The sequence below is a fragment of the Carettochelys insculpta genome, chromosome 1 (genome assembly GCF_033958435.1).
Source record: "Carettochelys insculpta isolate YL-2023 chromosome 1, ASM3395843v1, whole genome shotgun sequence".
NCBI lineage: Eukaryota > Metazoa > Chordata > Testudines > Carettochelyidae > Carettochelys > Carettochelys insculpta.
Genome location: NC_134137.1, coordinates 288,717,807 through 288,737,196, shown reverse-complemented (window position 1 = coordinate 288,737,196; position 19,390 = coordinate 288,717,807). Strand labels below are relative to the sequence as shown.

The 19,390-nt window shown below is 40.8% G+C and overlaps 2 protein-coding genes across 2 annotated transcripts in view; one reads left to right on the top strand and one right to left on the bottom strand.

Annotated features, from left to right (window-relative positions):
* Positions 1–2,430, top strand: part of ACTR6 (actin related protein 6) — an 18,359-nt gene extending 15,929 nt beyond the window's left edge. Inside the window, exons 10-11 of the mRNA XM_074983978.1 lie at positions 213–351; positions 1,326–2,430. Coding sequence (XP_074840079.1) covers positions 213–351; positions 1,326–1,455 — 269 coding nt within the window. The 3' untranslated portion in view covers positions 1,456–2,430. The remainder of the gene's footprint in view (positions 1–212; positions 352–1,325) is intronic.
* On the bottom strand, positions 1,779–19,390 carry DEPDC4 (DEP domain containing 4). Its single transcript, XM_075002759.1, is given in 8 exon segments — positions 1,779–1,894; positions 4,123–4,193; positions 7,897–7,928; positions 8,143–8,284; positions 9,647–9,890; positions 16,086–16,231; positions 16,233–16,503; positions 19,321–19,390. Coding segments are annotated over 8 exon segments (1,092 nt in total).

The window sequence follows — 19,390 nt, the reverse complement described above, 5'->3', positions numbered from 1 at the left end:
ATCAAATTTACACATTATACGAGAAAACTAGTTTCACATTTGTGATTATCAGATACTAGTGAAGCCTCTTGATGTGTGTACATTATATGGCCTTTCTCTAAATATAATCAGTATGTATTATTTAGAACATTATTTTCTTGTCCACTTGATATTCATGAAAAAATTGGAGAATCTTAAGCTATTATCACTAATACATATATTTTTCTTTAAAGAAATGCAGCCTCACTTCTTCAAGAATATTGTTCTGACTGGGGGGAATACCCTTTTCCCAGGCTTCAGGGATCGTGTCTACTCTGAAGTTCGATGCCTCACTCCAACTGATTATGATGTTTCTGTTGTTCTGCCACAAAAGTAAGTCCTAAACAGTATAAATAAAAATGCATCTATTTTATTATTTGGCTCTTCTAACAGAATATGAATTGTGCAGCAGTATTCTTTGCAATGAAGGTACTTATCTGCGTTCTCATCTTTATATTCCATTGGTTAACTTAATCTGTCCAAGTGGCTTAAAACTGGACCAGAAGTATTCAGTATCTGAAGTGCATTGGCAGAGCTATATTGAAAAGATTCAGCACAGTTTGTTTTTGTGCTTCCTCCAATCCTGCAGACACTTATGTGCTTAATTGTACTTTTCTGTGTAGTTCCCTTTAAATTCATAAAACCACTCACAGAGGCAAGTCTGACATATTGCATGTGTGTTTGCAAGATTGGGGATGATTTTCATGTCTTATTCTGAAGAATTCTTGAGTATTAAAGTCCATATTCATTTCATATCATATTGGTACGTGCAACATTTCTGGGATTTGGAAATTATCAGCTGGGCGGATGACTAACAGTGTCTGGAGAAATAATTTTGGAAAAGAACACTGAGACAGATATTCCCTCTCTTAAAATCATTGTGGAATCATTAAGGTCTATGCAGAGTAGCTAGAATGTAGGTTTGAAGTCATCCAAATGACTGTCACACAAAATAAATACATTGTATGGAAATTTTATCTGTCTTTGAAGTATAGAAAATTTAGTCAGCCCAACTAGAATTTTAACATTACATTTGAAACATTCCTTTGACCCAAATGCTTAGACCACTGTATCATACCAACAGACTCCAAACCAGTTTTGTTTATCGAGAATGTGTTGCTGAAGCTTGATGCAAGACTAATTTACCATTTGGTTACAGGCATCTCTACTGGTTTTACATTTTGTTAATGACTGTGTCTCAGTTCTAAATAGAAGCTCTAAAACTGTGATCTATTTTTTTTCAAATTGCTCTATAATTTGAAGTATTAAAAATGAGCATGTATAGTAACTTTTTTTCCCCCCTCCAGCCCTATTACTTACTCTTGGGAAGGTGGAAAATTGATTTCTGAAAATGATGATTTTGAGGATATGGTGGTAACCAGAGAAGATTATGAAGAAAATGGACACTGTATATGTGAAGAGAAATTTGATATTTAAGTGACCTATTTGGATACATATTGACACTCACTTTGAATGGAACTTACCTGAACTACAACCTATTTTATGTAAATTAGAACTGTGTTCTCTTTCCTATCACTAGGAATGTACAATGAATTAGTGCAAATAGCTTTATTTTCAAGGATTTTAAATTATCATTTAATACTGTTGTTACATGTTAACCTTTGTCATTTTTAGTGTATTCTGTTCTTAACATTTTTCCACACGTTGTGTTTTTATTGCAAAAAAGTGAATTAAACTACTAATGACATGAAACAAATAATTTGAAGATTAGTGTAAAACAAGTGCATGGAAATGAAACTTTAGTTCAGACATTGTTCTCCTCCAATATGAATGCTCATGTCTTTTACTGAACTACTACTCTTTAACTTGGTGGGGGAGAGGGAGAATGTAGAGGGATGACTCACTTTAACGTATCCTAGAGGGGAAAAAAGCCTATAAAAAGTTTACTCTAATTTGCTGTAATTATCTCAGTGACTGGTTAAACTCAAAATGTAATTATTCTGGTGTTGAGGGTACCCCAAGATTGCTCTGAGTAGCTTCACAGGGCTTAGTGAATTAAGTGACATGGTACCAACCAAGGGTAGATCAGCTAGAAAAAAATTAAATGGCTAGGAATCCTAGATGGTCATATAAGCATTTGAAAAATTAGGCTAGATCAATTACAAGGAAGCATGTGGCCACCACTCAATAACAGGCACTTGGTGGATTAAGAAGGCAAGTGAACCTTAAAGTTCAAAAGAATTAGCCCAGAGGGATAGGAGCAAGGGTTAAATGAGAGTGGTTTCTTGTCTTGTGTCAAAACTGATAAGTCTTATACTATCGATATTTGGTTCAAGAATTCTGAGTGGCAAAACAGTTTTTGTCTGTTGGGCTATGTCTACACTAGCCAAAAACTTCGAAACGGCCATGCAAATGGCCATTTCGAAGTTTACTAATGAAGCGCTGAAATATATATTCAATGCCTCATTAGCATGTGGGCAGCTGCGGCACTTCAAAATTGACGCGCCTCGCCACCACGCGGCTCCTTTTCGAAAGGACCCCAGCTACTTCGAAGTCCCCTTATTCCCATCTGCTCATAGGGATAAGGGGACTTCGAAGTATCTGGGGTCCTTTCGAAAAGGAGCCCCGTCTGGACGAGCCGCGTCAATTTTGATGTACTGCAGCCACCCGCATGCTAATGAGGCGCTGAATATGTATTTCAGCGCTTTATTAGTAAACTTCGAAATGGCCATTTCAAAGTTTTTTGGCTAGTGTAGACACGGCCTTGATGTTTTAAAGGGAGGGTACAGGGCACTGCAGCAGATGGAAATGACTTAGAGCAACTCATGGGCTACTAGCTAGATCTGAAGATCGGGGTATGTGTCTGTATACTCCATAGAGTTTCATTGTGCCATCATTCAGAAATTCTGCTTCATACAACTTATATAAAATGCTGTTTAAGAGCAGGCACTTGGGACCAAAACAGTGGCAACAGAAGAGTAGCAGTAGTATGTCAGCTACTTAAATATGTGCTGCCTTCTCTTTCAAATGGTAGATACTCTTTCTTGGTTTAGATTTGAGTCATCTGCCAGTATATGCTTTTTCTGATATCACTTTGTTTTACTCCATGTGAGAATGGTTTGATCTGCATTTGTAAGCTGATAACTTAGGAGGGACAGAAATGGAGGTTTAGCTGAGACTTGAAGAATTTGGAAATGCAAAGATACTGTTTCCCTAGCAAGGGGAACTGAACCTTTTTGTTAACAGCAGAATATTATCCATCCCTTTTAGAGAGGTGTTCTTCTGAGCTGAGTTGAATCTCATGCATTCCCTAACACCATAACAAACCTGCAGACAATTGAAAGATCTTAAGATAATTATTTAATTAATTTGGTTGCTATCATGGTAGGAATGCATTCTCAGTAAAGAGATGCAAAGGCGGTATTTGTTAATTAAGTAGTTCTGCCAAAAATATTGATAAATATAGTTGATAGTTCCTTTGAATTCTAGTGTATGGTTGAAATAAGCGAGTGAAAAACGAAGTGTAATAATTAACCAAACCTACTTTTGCCTTTCTCCCCTCCTCCAATAAACTTACCTTCATACATAATTCAGAAGAAAGTCTAGCGTAGTTTTGTTTTAAATGAAACCTTCGGCTCTAATCCTGCAAACACTCATGTGCTTAACTTCACTTCTGCGTGGCTTCCAGGGGTCTTCCCCTTATAACAAAGTTAAGCAAGCATATATATAAAATGTTTGTAGGATCAAGACCATAAGCTGTATATTTATAGCAATGTCAGAGTTTGGTTTCCTAGTAACATGACCTGTTAGTTGGAATCAGTAATAAGTGAAACTTTACTGCACTAATTAAATTTTGGCTGTTTTAAAAGCGGTGATAAAAATCCAAATTGTTTGGATGACTAATTTTGCTGTTGTTCAGTTAGTATTAAAACTTTGCATTCCAGATTGTCAAGAGTTCAGACTTTTTGACTTTCAAATTGTACAGTTCTTAAAGATATCTGTTCTTGATGTTCATCTGCTCAATTTTTTTTCCATCTAAGTTAGTGATATCAAAATCTCTATTATAACAAGATTTAAATGTTCGGTGATAGGTATCCGTAGACAGCAAGCTGCATGAGAACTGCCACTTCACTCAAACCCCACCTGCTAGGGTCACACTTCCATTATGGCCATTTGCATGCATGAGAGGGGGCACAATAGCAGCTTTCAGGTACCTAAAACGGTATTACAAGGAGAAAGGAGAAAAATTTATTCTTCTTAGCCTCTTATTGTAAACTGCAGCAAGAGAGGTTTAAGTTGAACATTAGGAAGCTTCCTATTGGGGTGGTTGATTTCTGGAATAAATTGCCTTGGGCAGTTGTAGAATCGCCATCACTGGAGATATTTCAGAACAGGTTAATATCTAATAGGAATGATATACATGGGAGTTACCTTTCAATTCTAGTATTCTGAGATTTGGCTTCGGTCTTGCTTCTGGGTGTAAGAGAGATACTTCTCTGGGGATATTTCAAAGATATTCAGTCCCTGGGTAGAAATGGAAGACGTGTCAAGTGCAAGTAGATGATATAGGGCCTAGCTGCAAGATGTTTCACATCATAAGGAAAACTTTTTGTAGTGGGAGAAAATGTGGAGAAATCTGAAGAACAGCATGGATCAACTTGGCAATGCATCACTCTTCAGGATTTAAACACATACAATCTCAAGCTGTTCACTATCTCGGACGTTGCTAGAAACAAAAACATTTAGCTTAGCTAATCCTTAAAGCTTGTTTAATTAGTTAACTAGGCCATGATGTTCCAAAATAACAGGCAAGTATTATATAAAATAAGAAAAGGACACATTGTCAACTGTTAACTAGATTTCTCTTACTGCAGCTTTCTGTACAGTGTACTTGGGTGATAGATTCTAAACATAGGTAACTAATTAAACAAGCCATAAGGATTAGCTAAGCTAAACTTCTTTTTCTAGCAACATTCAATATAGCAAACAGCTGGGGAATGTACTTGTCAAATCATGCTTATACTAAAAGGCACAGAGAGAGAGTCTTGAAAAATGATGCATAGCAAAGATAATTATTTGTTATTATCAGTTGTGTTTTTCAGACATATCCGCATAATTTTCTCCCCATAAAACATAAGTAAAACTACTTATTCTTGCAGTTAGATCCTGCATCAACTTCTTGCACTGCTTACACTTGACACATTTTCCTTTTTCAGCCAGGGAATGAACATCTTCAAAATATTTTCAGAGGGAAGTGTCTTTTACACCCAGAATGCATGACGATTTTTCTGTGTCTAAAGTGTGGGGGAATATAAGAAGGTATGTGTGTGCTGAACAGCATCACCCCTTTTTTCTTCCCAGTCCACTCCACAGTTCCTTCCTATGCTGCCTTTGTCCTTTCCTTTATATTGTGTCTCTGTCTTTAAGACGTCTTAATTTTTCTGCCATGCTTGTCCCAGGTCCACTACCACATCAACACAGAAAAAAAATCGTGTCCAGCCTGGGTGTCTCTTTGTATATGTTGTTCTTTCTAGAAACAGAAATTGAAAGACCAGAACTTTTAAGACACAAGAGCGAGTAGTTAGGCTGGGCAGACGAAACCCATTAATTCATTTTTATGAGACTAAGTGTAGGTATAGCATGTTTGTGATGAGATTTAATTGTAAATTAAATTAAGTATTTAATTGATTTTTAAAACATCAAATGTGATTTAAATAAAAAATCTGATTATGATTTTTTTAAAAAAATTTTTACCGACCCTGGGCTTCACACAGAAGGTTGATTTTTACATGAGGATTCCCTCCACCCCGCCCCCCCCATCTCCCACCCCACAGACACTACCTAGAGAATATTTACCACTTGATTGTCACCATTTTCAGGCAGCCAAGATGGAGTCTGAAGTACCATTTTCCTACCATCTCTTTTTAATTAGTTTTGCAACTGGAAAAAAAACTGAGGCTACAGCTACATTACAAAATAAAGTTGAATTTATCAAAGTTGAATTTGTAACAGTGGGTTTTCTAAAGTTGAAGTTGAGTTTCCGCCCTTCCCTGCAAAATCAACCTAGTGTGCTAAAGTTTGACTGTTGCAGCAGTGCACTGTGGGAATCTATCCCACAGTTCCCTCAGCCCCGTAGCGTTCTGGGTTGTTTTGCTGGTGCATTAGGGGGAAAAATGCCCTGCAAGTGGTTGTGGGTATGTGACGTCATCATCCCACAAATGCCATTTTTCAAAAGTCTCTTTCTCCAATGAAAAAATGAGTCATCCACGTTACGGACCTTTTAATCAATTGTGTCCTGAGAACACCAACTGTCATTCCCCTCCTGTTCAAAGCAAACGGCCATTTTTCAGAAGGTAAAGCAGAGAATCCCAGGCGAAAGAGAACCAAACTAGTGGGCTTCAGAAGGTGAAGATGAAGCATGTCATGGACCTGTCAATCCCCCATACTAAAACATGTATTCTGGGAGCACCCATCTGACTGTGCCATGTCAATAGGTCACTCAGCTAGTTTTTCCTCAGTGAAGGAACACCAAACAGTGGAAGAATTTGTAACCGTGTGAATAGGGAAAGACTTAATATTATTCACAGAGAAGGCAAGTGGGGAATCCCAAGGGAAAGAAAGCCAACCAGCTGGTGGCCTTTACAAGCTGCAGAACCTTTCATAAATGTGCACTGAGAGCACCCAACTGACTGCCATATCAACAGGCCACTCAGCTACCTTTCCCCCAATACATACATACAGCAAGCAGGCCACTAAAGAGACTGTGGCTCCCCTGAGCCACACCCTTTGGGAAGGGAGAGTACGGGAGCAGGGCCCTGGGGCCAATCCCCTTAACAGAACTCAGCTGGCAGGAGTGAGCTGAGGGACCATTTGACATGATGCTATCAGCAGATGTCTTATTAGGTGTGTGGGGGGGAGCCCAGAAAATTCATGCTGCCCTCTCCCCCAAGCCACACGCTTTGGGAAGGGACAGTACTGGAGGAAGGCCCAGGGGCCAGCCCTGCAACAAAACTCAGCCGGCAGGGGCCAGCAGAGGCACCGGTTGACATGGTGTGGTCAGCAGGTTTCTTATTAGACAGGCGAGCCTAGCCAGCCCCCAAAAATGTTTCCCACTGTGGAAGAAGCCACCCCCTGGAGCCAGTCTCCAAAAATATTTGCTGCCATGGGGCTGCCTCTCAGGGGCCAGCCAGCCACCAAAAATATTCACCACTGGCACTTAGTGAGCCCTGAGAAAATGTGAAGCGCAGAAGCCTTTATTCTGCACAGAGCAGGACATGCTGCTGTCTGCAAGAGCAACCCCCACAGCCCAGATGACACATGGTGGGGTGGGGGTGGGGTCTGGCCCACCAGCTGCATGGAGTTTGGGTGGTGGGGTGGTTAATTACATGGTCTGGTGGGGGTAGACCTCCAACTGCATGGTGCCTGGGAGCGAGCGGGGGGCACACTGCCCCATACAAATGTGAAGTGCAGAAAAGAAGTTTCACAACCTTTCCTGCTAAATCCTGCATGCCACCCCGTTGTCTGATGTGCCGCTATCTGGTCCCCACAGTCAAGCCACTACATGGTGTGGTAGGGTCGGGGCTAGCTCCCCAGTTGAAATGAGATCCTGGCTGTCCTGATGGTTCCATGCTAAGGCCTTCGCTCATGGCTAGATGCAAGTGCCATGCTGATCATAAAGAAATGATTTCAAAATGCTGGGCTTCTGCCGATAGGAATAAGGGGATTTTGAAATTGGTGGGGTCCTTTCGATAAGGAGTCCCATCTGGATGAGCCCTGCGGTGGCGAGCCGCGTCAATTTCAAAGTGCCACGGCTGCCAGCATTCTAATGAGGTGCTGAATATGTATTTCAGTGCTTCATTAGTAATCTTCGAAATGGCCATTTTCATGGCCATTTTGAAGTTTTGGGCTAGTGTAGACACAGCCTTGATGATCACTGATTTATTGTCAAACTAGAAAACAAAAGAATAATGATCTGGCTTAGATTTGCTTGCAGTTGCAGCTAGCTAAATTACAGTTATAAACAGGTGACAAATCTACACAGTGAAAAATTGTTAGATTTTAAAGGCTGAAATGTACTTGGGGTTCAGTTTCAGTAGCTGTTAATTTTTATAGTATTACTGTAGGGGACTGAATTTCTACACTATGTCTCATTGCAATACTCACTTGTTTTTGTAACTTATAGCCCTCAGGTTCTGATGCAACAGCCATAAATGTCAATAGCCTATGCAGTTCTCCTTGGATGTTTGCCATCAGTAATCTTAAGTGAAGCTGTGATGCCCCCAGCGCTTGTGGTGTTTTTTCGATTCTCTGCAATGCAGTGAAATACCGCACACTAGTGAGGGGCAACCTAGGCTAGTGAGTGGGCTACATGGGAGGCCCTCCATCTCAATGGGCTGCAAGATTGTTGTATCAAGACAGTCTCCAGGGACAGGGTAGTTTTGCTAACTGTGCTTGCAGACCTAGAATTTGCTGGTTGTGCAAATGCTCACACAATCACCATCCTGCCCTCTTCCCCTTCACCTCCCACTGTCCTGGACCAAATTTGCCATGCGAAACAGACAACTAAATTAGGCCAGTCCAGCAGTCCTAATGAAGTAAAAGATCAACACTCCCTGTATCTGAGAAAGGGTTACAGCACTTTGTTGAAAAGCGTCACCCAGCAAAACAAAGATTAATATATAGGCAACTCTAATCAACTCTACCGCCTGCACTTTCAGTATAAGCTCCACCAAATGTAGGTCTGAGCTGTGCCTCTTGTGACCACCAGAAGACAAATCAAACCTAAAGAACCACAGGATATATTTAGAAGTGGACCTCTACTTAATTACAAAATTAGGATTGACCACCACTTGTGCAAAATAAAGTGGAAATTACACTGGAACTGTATTAGAAACTGTTCCCCAGTCAGATTTTTTTTTATCTACATTTTGGGAAGTGAAACAGGACTGACACAAGCTACTATGGCAGGTTCATAGGACATATCGTTGATCTCAAGAAGAGATTTTAAGTAAATGAGGAATAATGAGGTAGCTATGGCATCAAAAACATGAGTTCTTTCAGTGATTTATGTCACCACTCTTTCCCTGTTTTATGAGCAAGTAGGGTAGGGCAGAATTCCTTTTTAACTAAGATAATTTCAAATTAGTAATTATAGTTTGGAAACTTAACTGTAGTCTTACCACACATTTTATGCTCCCTTCATTTATTTTAATTAAGAAGGGTCTCATTGCCAAGTGTCAGCACGAGGGAGGAAAATGATCAATGTCTTCTATATCATGAGCACTAAGCTGAGTCAGGTTTCTCTGAAAACTGAGCATTTAGGTAACATTCCATACATTCTGCAAGACATGAGGGGTACAAACAAGGATACTCAGGATAGAGTATCCAAGTTTATGGTAACCTCTGTTGTTGTTTTCTTTTGGGAAGATGTCGTTGCAGATATCTTCCCAAAAGAAAGATTGCAGAATCAGGAAGAACTTATAGCCTGAATTAGAATCTTAGAACTAAGAACTTTTCTGGTCCCATACTTTGTTAGTTTATTTGCTATTACTGGAAATTGGAGTCCATAAGCTATGAATCCGTCTTTTAGTTGACAGGGAAACTGTAGCACAAAGCTATTCTACTCCTAAATTTTAATTTCCTTAATGTGTAAATAAAGATTATGTACTTACCTGTAAGTTCAACAATTCCTGAATGAATATCAAGATCATGAATGGTGAAAAGGGGGTCTCTCACATGATTATAATATTTTCCTATGACATGAAAAGGTATCTTTTTGTGTAAATTCAAGTGACTTGATTTGTTACTTATTTGGAGTAACTGCTGGTCCACTATCAGCATTAGCTGGTCTGGAAAATACTCCAAGCATTCAATGTCTGCACAAAGCCATTTGTCAAGCCTAGGAAGAGAAAGTTATTTTTAGTACTTGCATTTAAGGATCAAAAACACGCTTTATTTAAAGTAAAATTCAGAAAGAATTACCCAGGCACATACAAGCAGCAGCATCATGCCTCTTATTTAATAGGCAATTGAGGAATGTAGTGGCACTAAGTCCACTGAATTACTTCTGGAATTAACGACTGTAGCTCTCCTTCGCTACACTAATACCAATGTGGGAGAAATGTGCCTTCCCCTAGACAAAGTAAAACACAATGCTGCAGTCCATTGTAGGACTTCAGCAGTGCAAACTGTGAGAGAGTAGTCCTGCCTAGTCAGTTTCAGCCATCACCAGAAAAAAAAAAAAACACATTATCCCCACTGTACAACCAAACTCAGGGACTGAGAATTGAAAGGAGCAAGGAAACTAGACACTCAATTTAAAGATAAAAAAACAAATACAACCCTGACAAATGAAAGGAAGCCAACAATTAAGTAGAAAGAAACAAGAAATAAGTACTACAGCTCGCCTTTGCCTGCAGTGGCACCACACAGAGATGGTTCCAACATCCTCAGCTGCCTGGGGTACTCTCTCTTACTGGACCTGTTTCTTTCAGTGGGAGACAAGGTTTTGAGCTTACAGTTCTTCTGAAGCCCAGACCTGAACCATCTTTTCTGTAATATCAAAATAATGTCTCCCTCACCAACAGAAGTTGGTTCAATATGAGAGATTACCTCACCAATCTCGTCCCTCTAACATCCTAGTAGTAACACAGCTATGTGTAGTGAAAACAGCAGCAACCCTCTTCTTGTAATGTTAGGACCTAAAAGAAACTACTTATGGCTCCAATAAGAAATAGTCTTCTAAATGTTTCATGATCCAATGTAGGTACACACATCCAACCAGGCAGCATTAGCAAAGAAAATACCAGTAACTGTTTTTCCAAGTAGTTAACCTCTCTGTTGCCTGCCATAAAGAATGCAACTGAAAGAGAGCACCACAGAATTGAAAGGGGCAGCTGAGGTTGTTTTCAGTCTAATGTCCTGAGACACCACTTCATACAGGCTGGGGACCAACTGATTACACAGCAGTTATGCAGAAAAGGATTGCAGGAGATGAGAAGCTGGATGAGTCAACAATGTGCCTTTATCTAGAATGCTAAAGGCATATTGGGCTGCATTAGTAAGAGCATTGCCAGAAGATGGAGAAAAGTGATTGTTCCTGTCCTGTTAGCACTGGTTAGGCCACATCTGAATTACTGCATCTAATTTTGGGGTCCCATTACAGAAAGGATGTGGGGAAACTGGAAAGATTCCAGCAGAGGGCAACAAATATGATTATGGGGCAGGGGTATATGACTTGAAAGGAGAGGCTGAGTCGATAGAAGAGTGATGGGGGGCATGTGATAGCAGCCTTCACCTACCTGAAGGGGGATTCCAAAGAGGGTGGAGCCAGGTTATTCTCACTGGTGGCAGCTGACAGAAAAGCAGCAATGGTCTCACATTGTTGTGGGGAAAATCAAGGCTGGATATGAGGAAAAACTATTTCACTAGGGCTACGTCTACACTAGCCCCAGAACTTCAAAGTGGGCATGATAACGAACCTAATTGAAAGATGCTAATGAGGCGCCGCCATGACTATGCAGTGCCTCATTGGCATAATTGCAGGCACAGCACTTTCAAAGTGCCATGGCCACTATTATGCTAATGAAGCACTGCATATTCATGGCAGCACCTCATTAGCATCTTTCAATTAGGTTCATTATCATGCCCCCTTCAAAGTTCTGGGGCTGGTGTAGACATAGCCTAGGAGGGCAGTGAAGCACTGGAATGGGTTGTTTAGGGAAGTGGTTGATTCTCCAGTTTTAGGGCACTTAAGAAGAGGCTTGCCAGAAAGGATAAGGAGAAATTGTTAGAGGAGCAATGTGAAGGTATAGAGAGGTATTACGGCAAATGTAAGACCAGGGAGGTGTACAAGACAATTAGGAATATTAATAGGAAATGGCAACTGAAGCAGATGGCAATCAAAGATGAGAACAAAGAAGTGCTCATGAACAAGGAGAAGATTGTGCAGTGATAGATGAGATATTGCACCAATCTATACAAAGCACAGTTGGACCTGAGTGTCTCAGAGGGACTGATTGAAGAACTGAAAGAAATATCTCCACCGAGCATCGACAGTGAGACCAATATTTCAAAGGAGGAAGTAGGAAAAGCAGTGAAACGACTAAACAACCACAGGAGCCCTGGAAATGATAAGATCACAGAACAGATCATCAAATATGGCGGAGAAAGCATGATTCAGAAAATCCACTGACTATGTAATATGGCATGGAAAGAAGGGAAGGCACCTAAGGAATGGACAAGATCTCTGTAGTGACAATACCCAAGGAAGGAAGTACATTGGACTGCAACAACTACAAAACAATTGCCCTAACAAGACATCTAGGCAAGGTGCTGATGATGATACTGATAGAGAGACTAAGATCTCAGATAGAAGAACATATAGCAGATGAGCAAGTAGAGGTCAGAAAAGATAGAAATACTATGCAGCAGATATTGGCACTAAGACTGATAGCAGAAAAAGCTTGACGAAAGAACAAGAATGTATACGCTTGCTTCATCGATTTTCAGAAGGCATTTGACTGTATAGATCAGAAAGTGACTTGGGCAGTGTTGGAGTCATACGGATTAGATAGCAGACTGATATGGTTGTTGAAGGATATCAATGACAACACGGAGGCAGCAGTGAGAACGAGGAGGGAGTTGGGAAGTTGGATTAAAACAAGTAGAGGTATGAGACGAGATCCAATATCACCAAGTATCTTCATCGCACATCTGGAGAAAGGGATGGACAAGATCAAGGAAGAGATAGAAGGGATATCTGTGCACAGGAAAAGAATTAACAACTTGAGGTTTGCAGATGATATAGTTATCATTGAGGAAGATGAGGAGAAGCTAGTGAAAACGGTGCAGGTGTTAAACGAAGAAGGGAAGAGGAACAGACTGATTATGAACATCGATAAAACAAAAACAATGGTATTTGGAGATAAACATAAATGTGGTAAAATGCATCAACCCAGATGTTATTAACACCAATAGTTCAGAAATACTGAAAGTTTGAAAAGGCAAACAAATTGGCACCATATCGCCATCCTCCTAGAGATCAACGACCTTGTCAAAGCAGGACCTTTCCCTTTCTCTATGTAGCAAGGGTTTTTCCATTTGCTTTACACACACATCGCACCTCCACTTAAAACCATCAAAAAAAGGATTGAACACTTGAACCTCTTTAATCTGGAAACCTTGGGAAACAGGCTAAACCGGATTATGGAACTTTTCAAATTATGAGTGTTTGCTATAATGAAGGGTAAAGAAAGTCTATTACTAAAGAGTTTTGGACAAATATAACACGTCATAAGACAAATCCCAGATAATTAAGTAGAAAACCAATAACTCCAGAGTACTCTGACATTTCTCATGTTTACAAGTGAAAGTTGTGCTAGACAGTACAGTACGTATGCTTTTTGTATTGTTGCACTTTATTAAAGCTTGTTTTGTCACCATTAAATAGGTATATTAAACAAAACTGAAACTGAAAAATTGTGTATTACAGGGGTCTGCCATATCTTTTGTTTACATACGGCATGTATGCCAGACAATATGCATACTTTGTTTTGAAGATGAAAATATTTTGCAACATACTGGTAGGGTACAGGATCTTGGAAGAATACACGAGTGGGTGCAGGGTTTGGGACTGAAGGGGATGGAGACCTTACTTGGTGCCCAGATCCTTGCCCCGACACTGCTAATGTAGCAGCAAGGGAAAAGCCTCTGGACAAGGACTTTACGGTGTGGCTGGAAGCATGGGAGAGCAGGAATGGCAGAGCTGCTTCCTCCCCCTTCTGTTTCATGTACACCTCAATTAAGGAGGTTCAAGTGCATAAACTGTTCGAGGTGCCTCAGTTATGAGAGCTCTAAAATGAGACCAAAGTTGACTTAATCCACTTCCCACATGTACTTGTATCAGAAGCATTTAGCCATGAATTGTCCAGTATTGAAGAGGGATGAGTGTTTACCTGTCCTCTTATGTTAAAATTAATTTTTGCTTATGTCAAATACCTCGTCTTCTGAGCTCTCTCAGAGCTGTGGCCTCAGTGAATTCCTTGCTACTTCTGAACGATAATTCAGAGTAATCCATACTCACGCTATTCCAGTCAAAAGGTATAGCCTCAGCCACAAGAGGCCATAGCCACAGCCTCAGCTAGAGAAGAAGTCTTAAAAGCCAGAGTGAAATTAACGTGGTCAAATTGTAAAATGCCAAATTATTTAAGTTTCTATAAAACATATTTTTGTAACTAATTCAGGCAAATTTAGGCTTCATGTGGGGATGTCTGATCACATGCCTGATGTCTCATCTGACATGTTTTTTCCTCTTTTGGTAAGTACTGTTGATACTGGGCCATTTCCACCTGGCTGAATACACCTTGTCAGCTCTGGCCCTCCCTCTTACTGGGACCCCACTCTTCAAATAACCCTCTGAAACCACCCCCTCACTCATGCATCTGATGAGGCGGGTCTTTGCCCACAAAAGCTTATGCTCCAAAATATCTGTTAGTCTATAAGGTGCCACAAGACTTCTTGTTGTTCTCATTTCTGTGTCTCTGTGCTTCGGAGGGTGGGGTGGGGAGAGAGCAGCAAATCAAAGTTCCATAAAAGTGGACTTGCGCATCCAAAAGTTCTGTGCTCATTATTGGTCATCCCAGGACTCCAGAAATACATGGTCCCACCAGTGCATTCTGGTTTCACAAGTCCAAAACTGCAGCTCCGCTGTCAGCAATGCATCCATGGCAGCCAGCATTTGTCATTTCCTAGTCCACAGTTGAGCGATTACTTCTCCAAACATCAGCATCAGCCTCAGCCATTGTTGGACGACAAACAGTGTGGCATTCCAGGAAGATGCCATAATGGCCTGTGCGACAACTTGAAGCATTCGCGCATCCATGCTTGTGCTAGTGCTTTGTCGGAAAAAATGGCATGATCTCCCATTCATTTTTTGTATGGTTAGGAAGTGCTCTGAATTCTGGGAGAGTGCTTTGCATTCTGGAATAGTGACATCAAATGCCCACTAGCAATTGTCGCAATTTTTTCTCCACAGCCCAGTGATACAAAACCCCAGAATTCAACAGGGCTAAGACAATGTGGGGTAAGTACCCACAATGTGTTCCTCACACAGTCAAACTTGGATAAGGCAATGGAGACATAGTAAGTTGACACGGAGAAATGGTAAGTTGAATTACCAAAACATTTGTGGAAAATTAACTTTGAGTTTATAAGATCAAGGTTGAAAAAGCAGAAAAACTCATATTTCTGTTTCAGTCTATGAATTAAAACAATAGTAGGAGTGGGAAAGATGAGAGGTAGTTGCAGTTGTTAAGGACATTGCACATTTAGAGTTCTGAGGACTTGTCTCTTAGAGTTAATAAAAATTGAAAATTTAAAAAGGAGTTTAAAGATAGCTGTCAGCCATCAACTCAGGAGACTTCAGAAATAGCAAATGTGAAACATTATGTAATAGTGAAGATTTAGTTTAATAAAATAAAGTGCTCTTATATCTGTGTGTGATTTACTTCTTACCATTCCTAATGTACTGCTTTTCCATCTGCAACTTGACCCAGGTAATGAGTTATTTTTTAAAAAATTACACAAAGTATACCCTTGTAGATGTTGTAAAATGCTGTACTGAATTGTGCATTAACATGTGTTAGTGATCAGATTCGCACTATTAGTTAAGAAACACATGAAGTAACAGTGGGAAACTTTGATTTAAATTGCCTTGATTAAAGTCCAGCTACCCTGTTGACTATTCATAATTTCTGAATGAAAATCATGGATCTCTTTGAAAGATAAAGCACTAAGAACAGTTAAAGTAAAAACTGGAATTAGTATTTACATTTTTAGTTTCCCCCCACTCAAGCTGGATCTGAACAAGTGGACCTCTTAAATCCCAATGTAGATATTTTCAAAAGATAAAGATCAAGGAATTTTTTCCTATTCCTCCTTAATTAATATCTTCCTTTGAAATGGGTCTCAGATTTTTTTCATAGTATAGGAAACATCTAACAGATCTCACAAAGCATTTCTTCCCATTCACCATTGCGGCATTTCTGTTGTATTTACTGGGCCCACCTTTGAAAGACTCTTTAAATATGTACATTTGTATTACTAACCACGAAAATTCTCTCTCCTTAAGGACAAGGATATCCACAGGGGCAAATTCTCAATAGATCCATTCTGTTTCAGTACAAGCAGAGAAAGACAACTGTCCATAAATCTATAAGGACTATTACTTGTGTCTTCAAATTCCAGTTCTCTCATTTTTGAATAATTTAGGTCCAAATGGTTCAAAAATCTTGTCACCCATCAGAGCCTAGCACAGATGGACTCCCTTCAGACGAGAAAGATCATTACTACTTAGGTATGTACTGTGCATAACACAGCTCAGTACCACATCAACAGCTTTGGAGCCAGTAAAACAGTTCATATATGTCCTTAGATGCTGCTGTCATCTTTTAATTTCTGCCTGGCTTTGAAGAGCATGACTAATGCTATTCCATAACTGAGTTGCTTGAAAGAGGCCACTGTTCCCTGAAAAAAATATTTAAGCATTCATGTAACTAAACACATTACTGATCCTTATATACTGTAACTTTTAATGTTGAATGGTAACAAAGAGGAAGCCGTGCTAGTCTATAAACTATCAAAACAAAAAGCAGTCAAGTAGCACTTTAAAGACTAGCAAAATTGTTTATTAGGTGAGCTTTCATGGGACAGACCCACTTCTTCAGATGGGTCTGTCCCACGAAAGCTCACCTAATAAACTATCTTGCTAGCCTTTAAAGTGCTACTTGACTGCTTTTTGTTTTGATAGTGTATAGACTAGCACAGCTTACTCTCTGTTACTATAGAACCAAAAACAGTAAGCAAGGAGGACAAATCAGAAAAAGATAATCAGGGTGAGCAAATCAGAGAGTGGAGGGGTGGGGGGGAAGGTCAAGAATTAGATTGAGCCAAGTATGCAGACAAGCCCCTATAGTGACTCAGAAAGTTCCCATCACGATTTAAACCATGTGTTAATGTGCTGAATTTGAATATAAAAGCCAGTTCAGATGTTTCTCTTTCCAAAATGGAGCGATAATTCCTTTTCTGTAACACACATACCTTTAGGTCATTGACAGAATGCCCCTTTCCATTAAAATGTTGACTAACTGGTTTGTGGATCTGGAGTGTTTTGATGTGTGTTTTGTGCCCATTGACCCTTTGTCAAAGGGAGTTAGAAGTCTGTCCAATATACAAAGCACCTGGGCATTGTTGGCACATGATGGCATATATGATGTTAGTAGAGGAGCATGAGAAAGTGCCTGTGATTCTGTGAGTAACCCGGTTAGTTCCAGTGATGGTATTTCCAGAGAAGATATGTGGACAAAGCTGGTAGCGGGCTTTGTTGCAGGGAAAGGTTCCAGGACTGCTATTCCTGGGGTATTGACTGTGGCTGTTAGTGAGGATCCTCATGAGGTTGGGAGGTTGTCTGTAGGAGAGAACAGGCATGTCACCCAGGGCCTTCTGGAGTGTAGCATCCTGATTAAGGATAGGTTGTTGGTCTTTAATAATTCGTTGCAGTGGTCTGAGCTGGGGGTGTAGGTGATGACCAGTGGTGTTCTGTTCTTGGCTTTTTTGGGCCTATCTTGGAGTAGCTGGTCTCTGGGTTTTCATCTGGCCCTGTCGATTTGTTTTTTTACTTCTCCTGGTGGGTAATTCAGGTTTATGAATATTTGGTAAAGTTCTTGTAGTTTTTGGTCTCTGTCAGTTGGCTCAGAGCAAATGCAATGGTACCTAAGAGCTTGACTGTAAACAATGGATCTAGTCACGTGTGCAGGATTATCTTTTTCTGATTTGTCCTCCTTGCTTACTGTTTTTGGTTCTCTGTGCCTTAAATATTGAGTCTGTTCTGGTCTGGCTATGGTCTGAAGAAGTGGGTCTGTCCCACGAAAGCTCACCTAATAAACCATTTTGCTAGTCTTTAGAGTGCTACTTGACTGCTTTTTGTTTTGATAGTGTAACTTTTAAGTGTATTGATTTTAATCTTTCCTTTTGGGAGTGAGTTGGCTGCATTCTCCCAAAGTGAAATTTAATTTTTCAAAGCACAGTAAAAAGCAGTAGCAAAATAGTAAACTAATTTCTGCAATGATTTTACATTAGGTTACAGACAAACAACCTTATGCCAGCAGAGAAAAACAAGAAGGTGGTAAATTGAAAACAAAACCCTCTCTTTTAATTTTACCCAAACAATCTTAATGTGTGTTGGAATCATTATACAGCTATGAGTAATAAAGGATACCATAAGTCATTAGTTTAATCACAAACCCCTTTATTAAATCCAAAAGCCCTATACAATTGCTCCAGACATGCCTAAAAGCCTAAATCATAACCAATTACTATATTCAAACAGCAACTAACATTCATAAGCATTTGCTCAAGATACTGAAGAAAAAACTAAATCCTGGAGTGCTTATATGTTAGTTGGCTTCAATTTATGCATATATTAACAGTGAACCCTTCCCAAGACCTTCCCACAACTGCTAAGTCACCCTATATGGCCTACAGAAATAGTTTTTTCTTCTATTCAAACTACTTTAACCATTTATATCAAAATACTGTACCAGGCGACGTATTGGCATCGCAAGAGCAGACAGTGGCACAAAGTCTTACAAAGGCAGCTCAGAAAGGGATACGGTATTTCCCCCATGACAGGGGTGACAGAACAGTTTTTATAGTGGAGGAGCTGCAAGCAGCAACCCCGTATTTGTCTGTATCAATACCCTAACGTCCCTAGTCTCCGCCCCTCGCCCCAGGAGGGCAGGTGACCTCTGCCCCACTCCCATAGCTGAATAGGGCGAGTGTCTCGTCGCAGTGAGACCCAAAGGCCTGACCGAGCCCAAGACTCACCGAGCCCTCTCCCCTCCACAAACAAACAGAGCTGTAGCGCTTTAAAGACTAAGCGTTTTACGTGGCAAGACCCACCTGAATGCTGGAAGGACGCAAGGAATCGGACGTGGGTCCCACCCACGAAAGCTCAATACCGAATAATTAAAACGGTTAGTGTCTAAGGCGCTACAGAACTGCTTCTGCGGGCGGGTTTTCTCTGGGGGATGAAGCTACAGACTAACACAGCTACTGTCCCCCCGCTTGTGCCCCGGTGCGCGCCCTCCCCCGGCAGGCTCCGCTGTCCGGGCTCCCACGCGGCGGGCAAGGAGACAAGCACAGCGGAACCCAGCGGGTTTAAACGGCCGCTGCAGGGCTCGGACCCGCCGGCCACCTGGACTTTCCGGGGGGGAACGCCGCGCTGGCGGCCTCGGCTGGGGACAGACGGCTCCGGCTCCGGCTCCGGCTCCGGCTGGTGAATACCGCCAAGCCCCGGCCCGAGCGCGCTCCGGCTGCGGAGCCTCCTGAACCGCGCAGTCAAATACACCGCCAT